Genomic DNA, 18,577 nt, shown 5'->3' with positions numbered 1-18,577 from the left:
AAAATAAGTGGAATTCCAATAATTCCCGTAAAATCGTCAAATCATTAAGAAAGTATAATGTGGTCAACTACATATGGTAAAACAAACCAATTAGGGTAAGCATGAGGACTTTCTACCAAACCGCCTCCGAGGATTTGTGAATTTATATATTCATTGTGGTAGGAAAGTTTAAAACAAATATGGTCAAAGTGTAATAGCACACATAAAAATGGTCAAATACAAAATGATGATCACATTACTGCAAATATTACAATAAGAAAATTCCTTTTAAATTACAAAAAAAACAAGACTTTTGAGTTATTTGGATTCTGCAACGTTTTTATTTCCATGTGCAATGTATATTTCGTTTACTGTTAAGTGAAAAATATTTTTTTAACGTTGGTCTTTTTTACAAGCTCGCTTGGTTGTTATCGAATAGAACTCGTATCGTTCTTTGGTCAAGTTTATCTGCAATTCAAAAATTTTTTCTCGCAAAAAACAAAAGGAAATAAATTCATAATGAAAAAAGACCAAAAACATCGCGATCCTGTTATCTTTCAAATGTTTCAGGTCTAACACATTCTACATTAATTTTGCATTCATCATCAGCTGTAGTCTCTTATAGTTTTGTACATAATTGCTCTATTTTATATCTATATATTTTTTAACACTAAATGTAATCTTATATTATATATTATTGAGAATGTTGAATTGAATTGAATTGTAAATTCTTTTAAAATGATCCGTTTACGAAATAATTCTTTATTATATGCCTTCATTTGTACTTCCTATCGATTTCAAAGTTTATTAAACTAAATATTGTTAGATTTGTTTTTACAAAGTTGGAAGAAAAAAATCAATATAAAAAAAAGATGTGGTATGGTTGCCAATGAGACAACTCTGCACAAGAGACCAAATGACACAGAAATTATCAACTATAGGTTACCGTACAGCCTTAAATAATGAACAAAGCCCATACCGCATAGTAAATATCTGTTAGTGACTGTTGTTGAAATCTTAAATTTATTTTATATCATAATCCTAATATCAAATTTTCTCTATATTGTTAATATTGGAACGTGTATTCTTTGTATCAAACCTGTATGTTTGACAATTTAAAAACCGATATTTTGGTAATAATTACTTTTCTAAATGAAAAAAAGGACAAATATTATGTGTAGTCTCACTTCATAATATATTCTCGTGGATCCATTCAACAACATTTTGGCAAATTGCAATCATTGAACTTTTAATGGTGAATTTACGAAATTGCTAGTGAAGATGACCGTTTTATATATTTAGCAAGTCTGTAAATTATAAGTACAAAGTTTAACGTTATACGAAATACTCTATACAAACTAAAACGTCTTTAGATACAAGATCACTTGCACCTACTGACATCTAATGTTAGACCTACCTTGTATGTTTTGTAAACCTGGGGGTGTAAATCATTAATCTGAAGGAATCTAGTAAAATGATGTATTCACTTTAACTGTTTTGATTCGATCATCACACTCTTGCGGGGATGAAACGACGGCGTATGTCTCTTATGGACACACGGTTCTACATTTCCCTCGAAAATAAGTTTTTATCTTTCTTTAAGTTTTATTCTATGATTATCTATCTGTTGTTTAATTTTTATGGTTATGATACTCAACTTCGAAAGGACCGCTTAGAACGGTTTACGTCCGTCCGTCTGTCCGTCCGTTTTCTGTCGGTGGTTATCATAGGTACCGGATTATAATTTAGTACGCCAGACGCGCGTTTCGTCTTCATAAGACTCGTCAGTGACGCTCATATCAAAATATTTATACAGCCAAACAAATACAAAGTTGAAGAGCAGTTTCATGAAGTTGTGTCACATTATTTTATAGGAACTACTAATCTGGTTTTTTTGAAATTTGAAATCTAGTATTATGTAAGGATACTTAACCGTGCGATGACTTTTAAGATTTATAGCTCAACATCTACCTGTTTATCGAATACTTATATATACCGAATGACCATGTATCAATTATTTTCATTGCATTTTTCCTCAGGAACTACTATTACCATTTGATGCGTTTTCACATCTATTGCTCACCAAATTTTTATATAAATCACAGTTCAACTTATCAATTTCAATTTATGAAAGATATTAAATTGTTTATATTTGTAAATGGCTTTATGTTACTATGTCATATTAAATATGATTGTCTATACCAATTATGTATATACTTACGTTTCTACAATTAATGTGTAAGAAGTTGACCTTATTGTTTAAATTTTTGTTTTGAATAGTCTATCTCCCTATAAAACTATAATAAGTGATTTCTTCTCTCTTCGCTCTTTTTTGTCAGAACTACTTATTTTATCTCCTCACTCGCTTATTATTAGAATAGCGTCAACGTCTTGTTAGTTCAGAGAAAAATATTTTATAGTGTTGTTGTATCTTCACTATTTTTCATGTATTTTTGTAGTAAAAGAACTGCTATCATAATTATCTTAATAGTACTATTTTCAAAATTTTTGTTCGGGGTTGCACTTCCTATATACAAGGTGATAAATAGTGCCGCCGGAATAAGTCACATTTTCAGCTCGAAAATATGTGAATAGGTAAGGAAATAAATAATAAAGACAATAAAGTTGCTTGTTATAGGAATGTATTTTTCTCACGAAAACGTAGCCGTTGGATAACATTGCATAAGGAATCTGAGCCTCATTTTGATTGTTTGTATATTCTTCTTGTCTGTCATCTTTTTTTTTTAGTGTGGCTGTGTTTTTATCAACTAATTTTCCCCTCTATGAGACTTTGAAATTCCATTTATCCAACACACCAAACGAAACCCAACCGCTATTGGAAAAGGTTACATTTTCACTTATACAAAATATGGAATGATTTACAATTTAAAAATCTAAAATATATGAAATGGGGTTGGGAAACAGAACCCTAGCAGCACCCTCTACCAATTCAGTATTGAAGCCCCTTCTACGTATATAGTATCCTGGGGATGGTTTTCGAAAGTATCCTAAGATAAATATAAGGACAATTTTTATGATCATCTAATGACTATCACTTGATATGTCATAGATTGTAAACGAATGGTGTCCTTAGATACCAACACATATATAATGAACACATTTTTATTTTTATTTTGAATAATGATAAAAAAAAAATGAAATAAATAACTCATTATTATTCTTATAATTTACCAAGTTTTCTTGTTTCATTATTTTTACTAAGGAGTTAAAATCAGAGTTGATAATGTGTTTCAATTTAGTTTGAAAATATATTATAAAGTTTTAGAACTTCATGTTTCCAAAGAAATACGGTAAATTCTCGGCGAACCTCGCTTTTTTCTCTGTATCTAAAGATCTGACAATGAATATCTTTGTATACTGTACGTAATTTGTACATAAATCAACAGTAAGAGATGTACTGATTTTGTCGTAAGGTGTAAGTTATTAGCTCATCGTTGTTAAGGGCATACGATATAGTTTTGAACCTGTATTTACAAGTTGATGAAAATTTGCATATAGGCTATTTTTTACCTGATTAAATCAAATATGTCATAAAAAATATACCTTCATGAGCTACTTTTTGAGTAAAATGAGGTCGAAATTTTGTATATTTGCTCAAAATTCAGATTTGTGTCCGTATTTTCTTTTTCGAAAGAACGACGTAACTTTTTTGCTTTAAAAGATAAACACAAATTGTTTTTTGTTAAATAATCGGTAATTTCTGTATTTTATAACTATCATTAAAAATTATGCAATTTTTATTTCGAAATAACTCTATATTTATCAAATGTTCATGAATAGAGGAAAAAACGTCATTTTTTGCTGCATGTTTATTAAAATTAAATAAATTGCACTATTTACAGTTTTATAAAATTTGGGTCACATAATCTCCTTGCAAAATGAAACAAATTGCTATTTTAAAAAATAGTGGTCCATGCACTCGTTTTCAAATTAAATCAGTTTGAATGATAAAAATCAGTCGAAAAATGCATCTTTTCCCGATATGTCATAGTTTGACGTCGCGAAAATAACATTTTACGTTAGCAACGTCATTACCTTCCCTGTAACTGTATCGTATGCCCTTTAAAAGTTACGTCTTTGTTATATTGGTGATTTTGAATGATTGTTTAACGCCCACTGACTGGTAATACAGTTGGAATTAAGCACAAACATCGATATAATTGTATGAAACTACTATTTTTACTTAATATGATTAATTATGAATTTTGTTTTTATCAACAGTATACTCATATTTTGAATAAAATAGTTTATATGCAATGTTGAAATAATGATACGATTAACATATGATGACGAAGTCTTCAATAACAGTAGGAACATCAAATAGAATCAATTCATTAGAATCCAAACTGATCGTTCGTTTTTTTTTTAACATAATTTTTTAATCGATCTTTTCCTGACATTAGTTTATTAATTATTAAATACCTATGACCTCTTTGGTAACCACTATATGTGTGTACTTAAATTCTTTATACTATTTATGTTAATTTAGTTGTATAAAAGAAACAGGGAAATAGAACAGACTTCATTCATCTCAACTTTATGTGAAAAGAACAATAATAACAGTCAAATTTGAAGATTGAAGTTTTAATGGCATTTGCGACATTTTTTAAATATGATAGTTTCCGTCTGCGTCAGGAAATAAATATCAAATTTACATAATTGGTTAAAAATGACAAGATATAACATTAAATTAATTTAGATAATTTATCTTCGCATGTGTCTTTCAGAAGACGAAAACATAAAGAGAATATTTCTTCTATTTTGGAACTAATATTATATAAATGAACGTCTAACAACTATTCAAATGTTTAAACACACTTCATTTGTTTGCACCTATCCTAAGTCAGGAACCTGTTGTTCAGTGGTTGTTGTTTGTATATGTTGTTCATAAGCGTTTCTCGTTTCTCTATTTTTATACAGATTAGTACGTTGGTTTTCCTGTTTGAATTGTTTTACACTGGTCATTTTTGGGCCCTTTTTAGTTTGTTGTTCGGTGTGAGTGAAGGCTGGGGCCACTGTGTTGAAGGCCGTACTTTGACTTTGATATAAATGGATTACTTTGTACAAATTGTGACTTGGATGGAGAGTTCTCTCATTAGCACACATACCACATCTTCTTATATCTTTATTCTATATCATGACATATATGCCCAGTCAGCGGTGTTCAATGAGTTTACGGAATGGTTTATCATTGAAGTTGGTTAATAGACACCAAACACGTCAGTCAGTTGCAGGTGATATATAAGATAATTTTGATGCAGTAAGATGGATCTTTTGCACACGACAGAAACCAAGAAAACTAATTGATGGATATTCATATCGGCATATATTAAGAACTGGACCCTTTTCTTTAAAAGTATTAGATAAAGTCATGGTATATTACGTACATGTATAAAATGTGAATGTTCTAATGATGTCTATGTGGAAATTGTTTAAAAAATTTATTCTATGCGATAGTCTTCCTCGAATTCTCAATTCATTCTTCGGTGCATGGCAAATAGGAGATTGAAGGGTAGCTACATGTATAGCTGTGTTCGTATCAATCAATTAAATAAAACATAATATATGATACCAGTTTATTGGCACATTGTGTGTGTGACCAATTCAGGGGTGCAGAAGAAATGACAATTGCAAAAATTTAGCAAAATGCAATAATATTATTGGACTGATCTAATATTGTTCATGGTTTTTACCAGCTTTTTGAGTTAATTTGTTTTCCTTGCAATGAACCTTATTTTGCTTGGTCCGTCAAAATGTTATTTTTATGCTGTTCAGTATACAATATGGGAAATGTTTCGAGTTTAAAAAGAAACTATTCATTATAATTAAGAGAAATTCGTTTTATTTTCCTTAATTATCAAATGCGAAATATAATACATCAATTGTCTCATGTATAGAAATAATTTAACTTACTGATCAAAGCACAATATTCTAAAAGGATTATCCAAATCAAAACTCTCATTCTGGTAATTCACATATAAATGAGCACTTATTTCCCAGCAATTTCCACCCTCATGACGTTTTTACCCAACACTAATTTCAATCTTAAACAAAAGATTGTAAAACAATGGATCATTCATCTATCAATCAAACATTGATGTATGTTTTTACAAATGTGTCTAATTAATGTTTACACCAAGCAATAATGTGTGATCATTGCCTGAAGGAGACAAAACTTAAAAGCTGTAAAACTCAAATGTGTACATAGTTTTCTTCATAAATATTTATAACGGTTTCGATTACAACAAAACTTTCAATATAACTGAATCAGTGACAAAAAAACTTGTATAAATAAATATTATGTGCAGATATATGGTTTAGATATGTACCAGAAAAAGTTCAATCTGAAAGTTAATAGTCAATTTATGTAATTATCTATTTATTATACATCTTCCAACATTAAAACTTCCATATACATACTAACAGTGACAAGATATTAGCGTCGCTTTGTTCTGTATTATTTTAATCATGATGTTATTACTTATATATATAGTGATAAAGGATTTTGTATCATAAAGGCGAAGGTAAGAAGATATCAAAACTTATCAATTCTATATGGCGAAAGAAAATTATACCTGTACCTACATGTATACCAAAAACAAGTTGTATAATTCAGTTAATGAACCATCCGCCTATTCAATCTTTTTGTCATTTTTATGTACATGTATTCAAACTGGCTATGTTACTATCACTTTAGTAGGGAGGCATTTTAAAAGCTACTTCTCTATTTAAGCAACTTCATATCTGTACACAGCCATGTATTCTTGATATGTATTCTAACTTTTTAGCTCACCTGTTGTGAGCTTTGGCTGAAAAAGAATATTGGGGTAAAATGTAGTTTTTTGGCTTATGTGTATATATAACTCAAGCAGACAAAGCAAACATGGATGAATATAATATATGAGGTTTGTTGAACACTACCTGCCACGAAATAAGACCATTCGGACAACCCAACACAGGGAATTTCATTCACACGAAAACAGATTCAGTGACGAAAAATTCAAACGAGCGTATGAATGAACTGATTCAGGTCATATATAGATACCAATAGCCTTAGTTTTTTTCTATATTCTTCGTGAAACTCACATGAACTGATATAACGTAAAAATCACATGATTTTTTTATCACTTGAAATTCAAGTGAATTCAAATAACATCTGAATTTTGAAATGTAACTTAAATCATGAAAAATACCTTTTTTTTTGTAATCTTCACATATAATTGCAAGAATTTCACTCAAGATTGATCGGAATTTCGATTCACGTGAAATTCATGTATAAGCTCATGTGAGGTGAATTACGAGCGAGCAAAATTTGTCTATGTATTTATAATTATTGCCTATGATCATATAATAAATGATCATAAATGTCACAAAACTTCTCTGTTTATGGTTACTACATCTTGAAAACTTTTCTAAATCCAACAAAAATGTTCAGCAAATTAAAATCTGCGAATAAGTTAAACTAATTCATCGTAATGGTAAATTGATACCTTATAGGAGTTATTGCCATTGGTTACTATTTTAATTAAATTTTCAAGATTTTTTTTTGGAATTGAAAGATTATTTTCAGCATTTTTTATTTTTTTAATTTTTTTGCAAAACTATGAATAATGAATATGAAACTTAAAAGGCAAATATTTTTAGTTATCTAAGACCAAGGATTTGTTTGGATTACTATATACAAATACTTGGTAAGACCTAACCCGAATAATTCAGTCATTACATTCCGCTGATCTACGATTACTACATTAACAAGTAGGAGAGATCGATTACGGGGAGGGACTGGATTATTCGGGTTAGGTAAGACCTACAATTTTAAGTCAACCTGAACGAAATTTTCAATCCACCTCTTATATAAGTTAATGCCATTGAGGATATTGAGAGACGATTCTTATCACATTTTTTTCTTTTTGCAGAAACTATGTCGTATAGTTGCAGACAAACTTTAAAGAGAAAAAATGTTCTTCAGCTGAGGGTAACATTTACCATAGAGGTAACAAGCCCTTTTTTGAAGTTAACTGGGTGTTCCCAAAAGACTCCCCATTTCTCTGTATCATTTATTTAGTTGTCAAGTAAATTTAACTAATTTGTTTTATATGTTGCCACCATCTAATGCAAAATTATTACTCTACTTAAAGAAAAGCAGTAGGGACATCTACTTGAAAACGGTTTGCCGATTTGTAATCTACTCGTAAATCCACGTTAAACTAACACATGAAAAATAAATCGTTAAGAACTTTAGACCTTAAAAGTCAGTGCCCAATCCCATTTAGATATTTTTAAACCATCAAGATATATTTAACTTTGTAAGTGTGTACTCAAGTATTACCTATTTAAGAACGACAACTCCATTTTAACTTCCTGAATCGTTTTCCGAAAAGTAAAGATATTATTTCACTTCCTTATGGAAAATTAATTCGTTTGTAACAATGCTAACTAAAAGGTTCAGTGTTTTCCATGTGATAGAAGGTAAGCCTAATTATGTGTTGCCATTACTATTAGATCAACAAAGAAGTATGTGCTAGCCCTCCGTACTTGTAAATGGATATATGTCCTCATACACAAGGAAATTGGAACTGAATCAAATGAACCTTTAAACTAACATGTATGGTTCAATTTTATTTTCAGATCATTTTTTTAGTTCCATAAATAGATTTCTTCCGTGGTTATTCAGGGTTTAAACTTTACTTGCTTACGATGTTTTATAACGTATATGTAGGTCCCAACTACTGACTGTGAGATGGATATATTGTTTTGATCGTTACGTATTTATCTTGTTTATCTGTGGTCGTTTCTAACCTCGAGTTTCTAACATTGATAAACATATATCATTTCCCCTTCGGAGCCCAAATGAGAAAAATAGTATAGCAATATGATGGTAATACATTAAAATTTTAACCAGTTCAACGTTTCTGGACAATTGTTTTTGTTGTGTGTGTGTGTGGGTTGGGTATGGTTTAGTAAGAAAGTAAAAACAGTACTTAATTCTAAAGGAGTTATGATTTGGGCCAAACCACAGGAAACAATGGGGATTCTATATGTTGTTGCTATATATAAAAATAAAACCTGAATGAATGTGAGTCAGTTCAATACCATATATACTAGTAATCTTTCAAATGTTTACAATGATGAGCAAGGGAACTGTTAACCCTTCTAAGCTCCTCAATTATAAAATTAAAATATACCTGCACTGTTAACCCTTCTAAGCTCCTCAATTATAAAATTAAAATATACCTGCAAGAATCTATGGACGGCCTCAAATCTGTTTCTTTTGCCATGCCCTTGACTTGAAAAAGATATCTTGGAATTGAATAAATATAACAACGGCTTGGCAATGCCATACCCTGAAGGATTAAAATGTATATATCAGAGGCGGATTTAGAGGGTTTTTCAGGGGGGCCCGGCCCCTCTTTTGCGGGAAAAATGATGATTATAAAGGGAATTACTGAAGCATTACTAGAGCGGGCCCACTTAGTCAGTCAGTGCTATATGTTTAACTTTATCATATATATTGATTATATACCAAGTGGCATCCCTGTAATTATTCCAATATTTTAATTTATAAACTATGAATTGATTCATTATGACATAAATACAAATAATCATATGGGTCTCGTTTTCGATGACCCGATTTTGACCTATGCCGTGTATCAGCCCCAAGTGCAAATGTTGAGCTGAAAGTAACATATATGTGTAGAAGTTTTATGTAAAAGTCTTGTTCTGATTTACACAATTCTTACCAACTTATGATTAGTATAATACTATAAAATATAGAAACTACAGTGTAACGTTTTTTTTTGCCTACCTACGTTATGCCCCACCTACGATAACGGAGGGGCATGATGTTTTCTGGTCAATGCGTCCGTCCGTTTGTTCGTTCGTCCGTCTGTCCCGCTTCAGGTTAAAGTTTTTTGTCAACTGGTAGTTTTTGATGAAGTTGAAGTCCAATCAACTTTAAACTTAGTACACATGTTCCCAATGATATGATCTTTCTAATTTAAATGCCAAATTAAAGTTTTTATCCCAATTTCACGGTCCACTTAACATAGATAGAAAATTGATAGTGCGAAGTTCAGGTTAAAGTTTTTGGTCAAGGTAGTTTTTGATGAAGTTGAAGTCCAATCAACTTGAAACTTAGTACTCATTTTCCCTATGATATACTCTTTCTAATTTTAATGCCAAATTAAAGTTTTGACCCCAATTTCACGGTCCACTGAACATGGAAAGAGATAAGTGTGAGTGGGGCATCCGTGTACTATGGACACATTCTTGCTTTGTCTTTCAAATTGGTTGATTTATGGTATTGAACTGTGAAATGAGTTTTGTGTCAATTGATCTTACTTGACACATGATTAATAACAATATTTCTAAAAAAAATCCCGTTGATTATTAAGAATAGTAAAAAAATAAGGTCCCAATTCCCTGAGAAAAAGTTGGCAGTACGTTTTACGTTCCTTATGAAATGATTTTATCTGCGTTTGCCTTTTTAACCAATAGTTAAGTTTTTGTATTGAGAAACAAGAATAGCTAAATATGCCATATAAGAGTTTCGACCCAATTTTCTGCTAAGGCTTAGTGCAGGGAAGGTCTGGTCATTTTTTTTTTTGCCATCATTATTTACATTTTGCGTTAATTTTTTTTCTTTAGCATTATTTGTTGTATGATTGTTACCTCATGACCAGTTGCTAAAGTGGATAGGGGTAACAGCTATTTTTTGTTTTGGATTGGGTGCTCAGGGCTTGAAGTCATAAAACTTTCCAGTCATACACTTACTCATACTCCAAAATCAACCAATCAAAATGCTGGATTTCATGTTTCAAGCATGATTTTTGTGCTCCAAGCATTAGCAAAGTTTAATGACTTCAACCCCAGGTGTACGTTGTCTTGCATACATAAGTTCTACTGATTACAAATATCAAACTTTTTGATTTGATTCCGGTGACAGATGAACAGCATTTGGGAACTTCCATCAAAATGACCTTTCTTAATTCAACCTTAAATAATTTAAAAAAAGGAGATGTGGTATAATTGCCAATGAAACAACTAGACATCAATGTTCAAATTAAGTGGATGTAAGCAATAATAGGCAACCATGCGGCCTTCGCCAATGAGGAAAACCCATACTGTATATATAGTCGGCTTTAACAACCCGACATTAAAAATATAAAAAAGTTCAATTGAAAAAAAACTAACGGCCTAATTTATAACAAAACAAGTTACTAAAAACAAATTTGACAGACGTAAACCAACGACAACCACTGAACTACAGGCTCCTGACTTAGGACAGGCACATAAAAAATTGAGCGGGGTTAAACATGTTTGTGAGCGCTGAAACCTCCCGTAACTTGGACAGTGTTATAACAGAAGTAAAAAGAAAAAAACAAAACAAATAAAAAATCAGTTAAAAAAGGCGTAACTCACCAGATCGATTCGTAGAAAAATAACTTCAAACAAAAACAAAACACAGACCTGACGAGGCAAGATGTATATCCATCCCTGCATTATATCACGAACTTGAAAAACTCAGACAAAACGTTTCGTTGTAATCATGTCAATACCAAAACACTGCCGACAGTTAATTCAAAACTACCTAGTTCAACTTTGCTTGAGTGAGACGGTAATCTTGGTTTACGTACACTTACTAAATTTTAAGAATTTCAAATTCATATAGTCAAAAGGCACTATTTGAATCACGTCAGCACCGAAACAAACACTGGCTACAGGGTTTTGGTACAAATACTTCGTTTGGAATTATTAAATGTGATGAGGTAAACATCGGACCTTTTACTAGCACGCTCAATTGATAGAATTTACTTTTTTCTAGTAACTATAACGTAAATGGGCTGAGGACGAACAAATAATAGACTCATAACAATGTCGAATAATACGAGTAATGCGACGTTGAGAGAAGAAACTACAGTATTCGCCGATACCACTACCCAGACCACTTCCACAGAAATCAAAAGTACATCTACTGTAACAGGTTGTTATAATTATCTTATAATGCTACTGGAGCCAAATTTATCATTTCAAATTATTTTGAGTAAACTAACAGAACTATTAAAATATAATTTTTTAATAGCTTAAGGCTTTACTATAGTGAATTGTTCTATTTTTATTTTACTTTCTCTTTCAAATAGGCAAACTCTATTAAATAATTTATTTTATAGTAGAAATATTTATTGTTTATGGTGCGAAATTGGAAAGTTTGGGAAATGTGTTATTTTTTTTACGACGGCCGAAGTAGCCGACAAAAATACTATTTATATTGTTCTCTGTACAAAAAGTTTGTTCATAGTTCAACATAGTACAACAAGCAGCAAAATTTGTGATATTTGGGCGTTTTCAATGAGATTAATGATAAAAATGCACATCGGAACTACTCCGCTTTCAACTAACTGTTTTTGGAAAGTTTGCTATAGCTTGCTATAGCTACTTTCCATAGGCGTCCGCCTAAACCTCCGGTGAGACGGACTATCGCAATGTTCTGCTCCAAGATAATGTAGTACTAGTGTTCGAATTCTGATTCTCGGATATTTTGTGTTACTACTCTTTTGAAAAGATTATAGCTTGAATAAAAAAGGAATGAATGTTCACCGACAATTCAGATGAATTAAACTTCATTTTGAAATAAGTATCACAAACACTACTTTGCGGATCGGCCATTGGCTGAAGAGAAAATCAAAAGAAATCTACGCGAGATAGCGTTTCATTCATGAATATTTCATGAATGTACATTTTCCCGCACTATTTTTTTACTATGTACGATATCTACAACTGTTTATTATTGAATAAGTAAAGGCAGAGTGTATCGAAAGAGTCCGGTATGCGAGAACAAGTTGAAATTTGACCAAGTCGGATAATTGACAAGTGATATAGAAAGTTACAAAGGGAGGAAAGGTGTAAGGAACGTTTTCCAAAATATAAATGATTGTTTACAGTATAGGCACTGCAACTTGAAAGATTTTCTGACTAACTCGTTAGTCCAAATTTAAAGCAATTATAAAACTAATGTAATATGTACAAACTTTCTGTACGAAGAACTTTCTTTTTACCTGGAAGTAAAACAGCTTTTAGTACAATGTACAAACTTTCTGTACAGAGTAAATTGTATTATCTTTTTATCTAGGTGTAAAACAGCTTGTAGTACTATGTGCAAACTTTCTGTACAGAGTACTATATAAGTTTTAAATAGTACTTTTCTCGTCTTATTTCGGCCATCTTAATTCTTATTCAGATGGTTATTTTGTGTTTTCTTTATAGAAGGTGGTGGCATGGGTGCCATGGCTGTTGCTGGAACTGTTATTGGTGCTATTGTTGCTGCCTGTGTTATTGCTTGTTTAGCTGTTATTATCTTGTAAGTAGCACCTTTTTAGGTCACAAAAATACTTATATGAGGAAAGCATTGAAAATTGGTGTATGAAATGAATTTTAAGTGTGCAGCAAAGAATCACATCTTCAAAATATCAGTGCGTTTAAGGCTCATCAGGCACTTATCTCAAGAAAAAAGTTAAGGTAGTGAATTTGCATGTATATTTCAAATAATTTCGGTCAACAGATAATTTACGGAAATTGTTGCATATATTACCTTAGCCGCTCGAACAGTTGCATTTCTATACGTTTCAACTTTTCAATCACTAGTCACCCTACTATATTGTCAAAAATTAAACCAACTCTTTTTTTCATAGTTCTATTGCACAAATATTTATACTGCTAAATGCATTGACAGTAAATTCGTTTGATCTTACACTTGTTCTTTCTGGTGTCATTAATGTTTTTATATGTGTGGTAAAACTGCTGTATTTATTTTCAATGTTATAAGAAAGGAGGATTTATGATAAAGACACTTAGGGACCCTAGAATTAGGAAATAAAAAGTATAGTTGACCTAATATAATAAATAGCTCTTTCCATATGTTCACAAGACTGTGAAGTCTGTATGTATGACACGATGTGATTATATTTATTCAATTTCGAAATATCTTATTTAGTTAAATAAGATATCTTATAAACTAATTGAGATATCTTATAAACTAATTGAGATATCTTATATATTAATTGAGATATCTGATTTATTAAATAAGATATCTTATATATTAAATAAGATATCTTATTAAAATGTTTATAAAGATATCTTATTAAATATATAAGATATCTTATTTAAAATGTAAGATATCTTATTACCTATATAAGATATCTTTTATATAGTTAATAATAGAGATATCTTAAATAAGATATCTCTATTGGTTTATAAGATATCTCTATTAATTAATAAGATATCTCTATTAGTTTATAAGATATCTCTATTAATTAATAAGATATCTTATAAAGTATGTATTTAAAAGATATCTTTATAAAGAAGTAAGACATCTTATATACTTTATAAGATATCTTATTAATTAATAGAGATATCTTATTAACTTATAGATATATCTTATAAACTAATAGAGATATCTTATAAACTTCATAAGATATCTTATTAATTAATAGAGATATCTTATTAACTAATAGAGATATCTTATAAACTAATAGAGATATCTTATAAACTAATAGAGATATCTTATTTACTTTCAAATTAAATAAGATATCTTATAAAAATTAAATTAAAGATATCTTATTACTTAATAAGATATCTTGTTTCATAAAAAAGATATCTTCAAATTTGAATAAATATAAAAACGGCGTGCCATATGTATGCTGTTAGTATATTTCTAAATATTTTCAAATTGTGATTTACACATTAGCAATCAGATTTCACGCATTTCATGTAAAACTGTGTCAGTTTTACATTTTGTCACTAATATTAAAATATAGGCCAATCTAACGGTATGTAGTTGTACATGATGTTTAAGCTCGTATTCATACTCCTGCTTTGACCGAAACTGTTCTTATACAATATATTTGGTTTTTTTTTAATTTAAATTTTAAATGTCTTTAGGATTCGATACAGAAAATCACAGAAGAAAAGCCAAGATAAATACAAACAGACTGTTAAAAACTTAAAAATTGATCAACTTCCAACTCCCAGTGATGTAGCATCAGAGGAATTACGGCCACCAGGACGTAAACCTGTCACACGGGAACCGGAAGTTGAGCCTGATCTTGGTTCGTCTGTCTTACACTATCAGAATGTGGCTGAGTTAAAATATGAAAACGTGGATAGTCCCGCCGAAATAGAACAACCAATCTACTTAGAACCACGGGGTGAAGACAAAAGACTTTATACAACAGGAGCAGGCTCAGAATACTATGTAGTTAATGACGATCCGAGTAAGGTTCCAAACTTACAATGTCGCGATGACAACCCAAAACAAAATAATAAAATCAGAACAAATGTTACTAGTGATTCAAACACTAAAAAAACAACTTCTCATTCAACCAAAGATTATGTGAATTTGAAAGAGGAGATTATATTACCTCCTCATCCTAAACACAAAGACAAACGCATGAAAATACATGCTAAGAATGATCTAGCTGTTGACGAGGTTTATGAAAATGAGGAAATTCCTAAGATTCAACATTCAAAGAAACCAAAAAGATGAACGAGTGTTTATTGAATTCGTTTTAATAAGTGTATAATGTTTATCGATGTTGATTTGTTATGAATGAATACATATAGAAAAACGCAATATTGGAATTTGTAAAATCACGTGTTAATTGGGAACAATTGTAACTAGTAGGTCTTTTGATAAAGTTTTGTACAAATATTAAAAAAAGAGAGGGTATTTTACTTTTATGATGGCGATAACATCAGTATTTATTTTTACCTCGGTTAACGAAAATATGGTTAAGCTTTTGTCAACTAATAATGACAATTGTCACCCGCAAATATTGGCATTATTTTCAAGAATCTGTTGTCAGGTTAAATATATGTTCAGTTTTTTAGAAAAGGGATCCCGTCACTATGCATACCAGCTCGAACTTTTTTTGTACGTTTATCTGTAAGTTTTCCTATTTCATACCACGAACTGGCAGCCATATGCATCATTGAATATTTTTTTTAGAAGAAAAAAAAATAATTTAGTTGTTAGAATCCAAATAAATATAAATACATTATCACCAAAACTTTGGAGAGTTTGGTTATTACTTTCCTTTCTTATATAGGCCACATCTATATCTTCATTTTAAGTTAAGGAAACAAATGTTTGTGTCACTGATTTTCTTCTATTTTTTAAGCAAGCGCAAAAGTCTTTACTTTAAAAAAAAAAGACGCCTGCTAAATTAAACATTCTTTCTGTAGAAAACACCGATCATTTCAAATTGAGTGGAGAAACGAAAAGCTCAAACTTATTTAATATTGATCGTTTTATACATTGCATATTTTTTTTATTAAGGGTAGACAAACTATGACTCTTTATCAGTTATAAAAAACATAGAATGTTGCTTTTGTACGCAAGAAAAATCAAGCTAAATATGCAATCTTATCTGTTCGTATTTATTATGTTAACAAAAAGATTAAAAATAGAACGCAGATCTATATTTAGACCGAATCTGAAAGAAATTGACCCTTATTCCTTATTACAGCCAATTTCATTGAATGTGTAGGCAAAGGTAATATCTTTGGTTAGATTGCTTACTAGCTGAACCGTGTAGTCATTATTAGGTTAAATAAACTATCCTCCTTTAAGAATAGACTAGTCCGACAGATAACCAATCTATCCGTCTGTTGGACTAGGCTACTTCGAAAGGAGGGTAGTACACTGTACATAATGATGACTTCACGGTTCAGCTAACAAGCAAGCTAACTAAATATCGAAATCGGCTGAATGTGTGACTGCGTGTTTACATTTACCGAAAAGGACAGGTAATAAACATTGCAGATGTGCATGCCGGACTATTATTTCTCGGCTTAAGTTTTCAGAATTGTTTGTTTGTGTGCATGAATCTGAAAATAATAGTATCCATTATATGTTTGTGTTGCTCAGCCTCTTGTTTTGTCTTGTTAACGGTATTTTTATATTCCATGTCACATTCACCTCATATTTATAGTTATTATTGCGGCAGCATTATACAGCATTGTGTATGTAACACACATTCCTGCATTTTATATCCGGTAATTAAATATTATCAATTTGCATACGTTTTAATATCTAAAGAACAAATTTTATTTTCATAGTTAAGATTTAATTTTAAAATTCGTTAGACCCTTTATTATTTGTTATTTGTCTGTCATGAAGACAATTTCGACCATTGAGTGTTCATTTCATTAATAAAACATTTTCATTGTAGTTATTTAAAAATTACTCGAGCGAGTTTTAAAATGAGTTATAATGCTTGGAAAATTAATAGAATATAGCATATTTACCTGACGATATCAGGATATTGGTATTTAGTCAAATCTTAACTGGAATTTGTGATACAATTAGAATTTCAAAATGTATAAAATGTAAACAATATGTCGAAATGTTTAGGCTTTAAATAAATATCTATTTGGATAAGTTAATGCAATCAAACGAGTTGTATAGTGTCTTATACTGTTAGAGGTTTATAATGTTTAACAACCATATTATATCAATGTATAAACACGTTAATTATGAGCTATGAAAGTCTAGTAGTTCGAGCATTTTTCTGAGTAAGTTTAAAAAAAAATTCAAACTAATATTCTTTACTGTGGGTTAGCATTCATTAAGTCGTCACTATCCTATAAATTAACAACTTGTAGTTATTTTTATAATTTAGAATGTTCCTTGAAGGTGGAGCACGAATGCGCGGGCGCACTACGTTTGCGCGCATTTGGGGATTAAAATGTTTCACATTTGCGCGCATTCATTTTACAGGTAAACTCAGGTAAAAATATAAATAAAAATTAAATTAAATTATGATTGACTATATATTTCATAACAAATTTAACTATCATGCAATTATTAATTTTGAAAGTATTTCTTAATTCAAACTATACATTGTTCATATTGAATTATAAAACCAATCATAAAATGATCATTATAAACTCCGTAGTATAGCTTAATACATGTAACTTCATTGCGAATATTTCAGAGTGAAAAGGATTTAAACGAATAGTGATCGTTTTTAAAATAAGTAAATAATTTAAATTAGTTTGTAAAGTTACACCAAGGCACAAACATGGAGTTTCGACACGTACCTACATGTAAAGTAATGAATTATCAATACTTTTACCTTTATGATTAGCTATGCTTTAGCATTTTAACATTTTTATCTGTACACATTTCTAGGATTTAGTGCTTGTGCATAATAAAACGGACTTATCTTACTCGAAATCCCACTTCCACCTCATCGTTGGTGAGTAGGGGATAAAAATAGAGAGGTGATTTTTGCGCGCAAATGTAATGGTAATGCTAATGCGCGCAAACGTAATGCACCGGAATGTGCGGTTAATTAATTCAATTGATGTGTCATTTGTATGCCAGGGTTATATTCCTTTGAACTATGTTCAATTTCAAAAAGTCAATGTTTTGATTGTCTACCTTGAATAGGGTTATAATTTAATCTTTTACATATAGTTTTTTTTTATTGAATTTAAAATCGTTACAAAATCTGTAAATGTACTAGATATTAGTATTTTTCATTGGTTTATTAAAGACATTTATGTATATCTATAA

At 30.4% G+C, this 18,577-nt stretch overlaps 2 protein-coding genes across 4 annotated transcripts in view; one reads left to right on the top strand and one right to left on the bottom strand.

The window, feature by feature from the left end:
• Nucleotides 1-8,348, bottom strand: part of LOC143047192 (uncharacterized) — an 18,464-nt gene extending 10,116 nt beyond the window's left edge. The window contains exon 1 of one of the 2 annotated variants that reach the window (XM_076220185.1): nucleotides 8,330-8,348. Coding sequence is in view for 1 of the 2 variants with exons in the window: in XM_076220184.1 (XP_076076299.1) it covers nucleotides 5,914-5,962 (49 nt within the window). In the remaining variant the exon portion in view is untranslated. Of the gene's footprint in view, nucleotides 1-5,913; nucleotides 6,048-8,329 lie in introns of those variants that run through there. The other variant, XM_076220184.1, reaches the window with a different exon arrangement.
• LOC143047193 (uncharacterized) lies at nucleotides 7,917-18,577 on the top strand. Of its 2 annotated transcripts, none has more exons than XM_076220187.1 (4): nucleotides 7,917-7,993; nucleotides 11,825-11,983; nucleotides 13,264-13,357; nucleotides 14,938-18,577. In XM_076220187.1, exons 2-4 carry the CDS (start codon nucleotides 11,875-11,877, stop codon nucleotides 15,539-15,541), a joined length of 807 nt encoding a protein of 268 aa, XP_076076302.1. In that variant the 5' UTR covers nucleotides 7,917-7,993; nucleotides 11,825-11,874; the 3' UTR covers nucleotides 15,542-18,577. The 2 variants fall into 2 exon arrangements, with proteins under 2 accessions (XP_076076302.1, XP_076076301.1); XM_076220186.1 differs by lacking the exon at nucleotides 7,917-7,993 and adding an exon at nucleotides 8,333-8,469.

This window comes from Mytilus galloprovincialis, chromosome 10, assembly GCF_965363235.1.
Source record: "Mytilus galloprovincialis chromosome 10, xbMytGall1.hap1.1, whole genome shotgun sequence".
Taxonomy (NCBI): Eukaryota; Metazoa; Mollusca; class Bivalvia; order Mytilida; family Mytilidae; genus Mytilus; species Mytilus galloprovincialis.
Note: the sequence above shows the minus strand (reverse complement) of the source record. Positions and strands in the feature narration are given on the sequence as shown.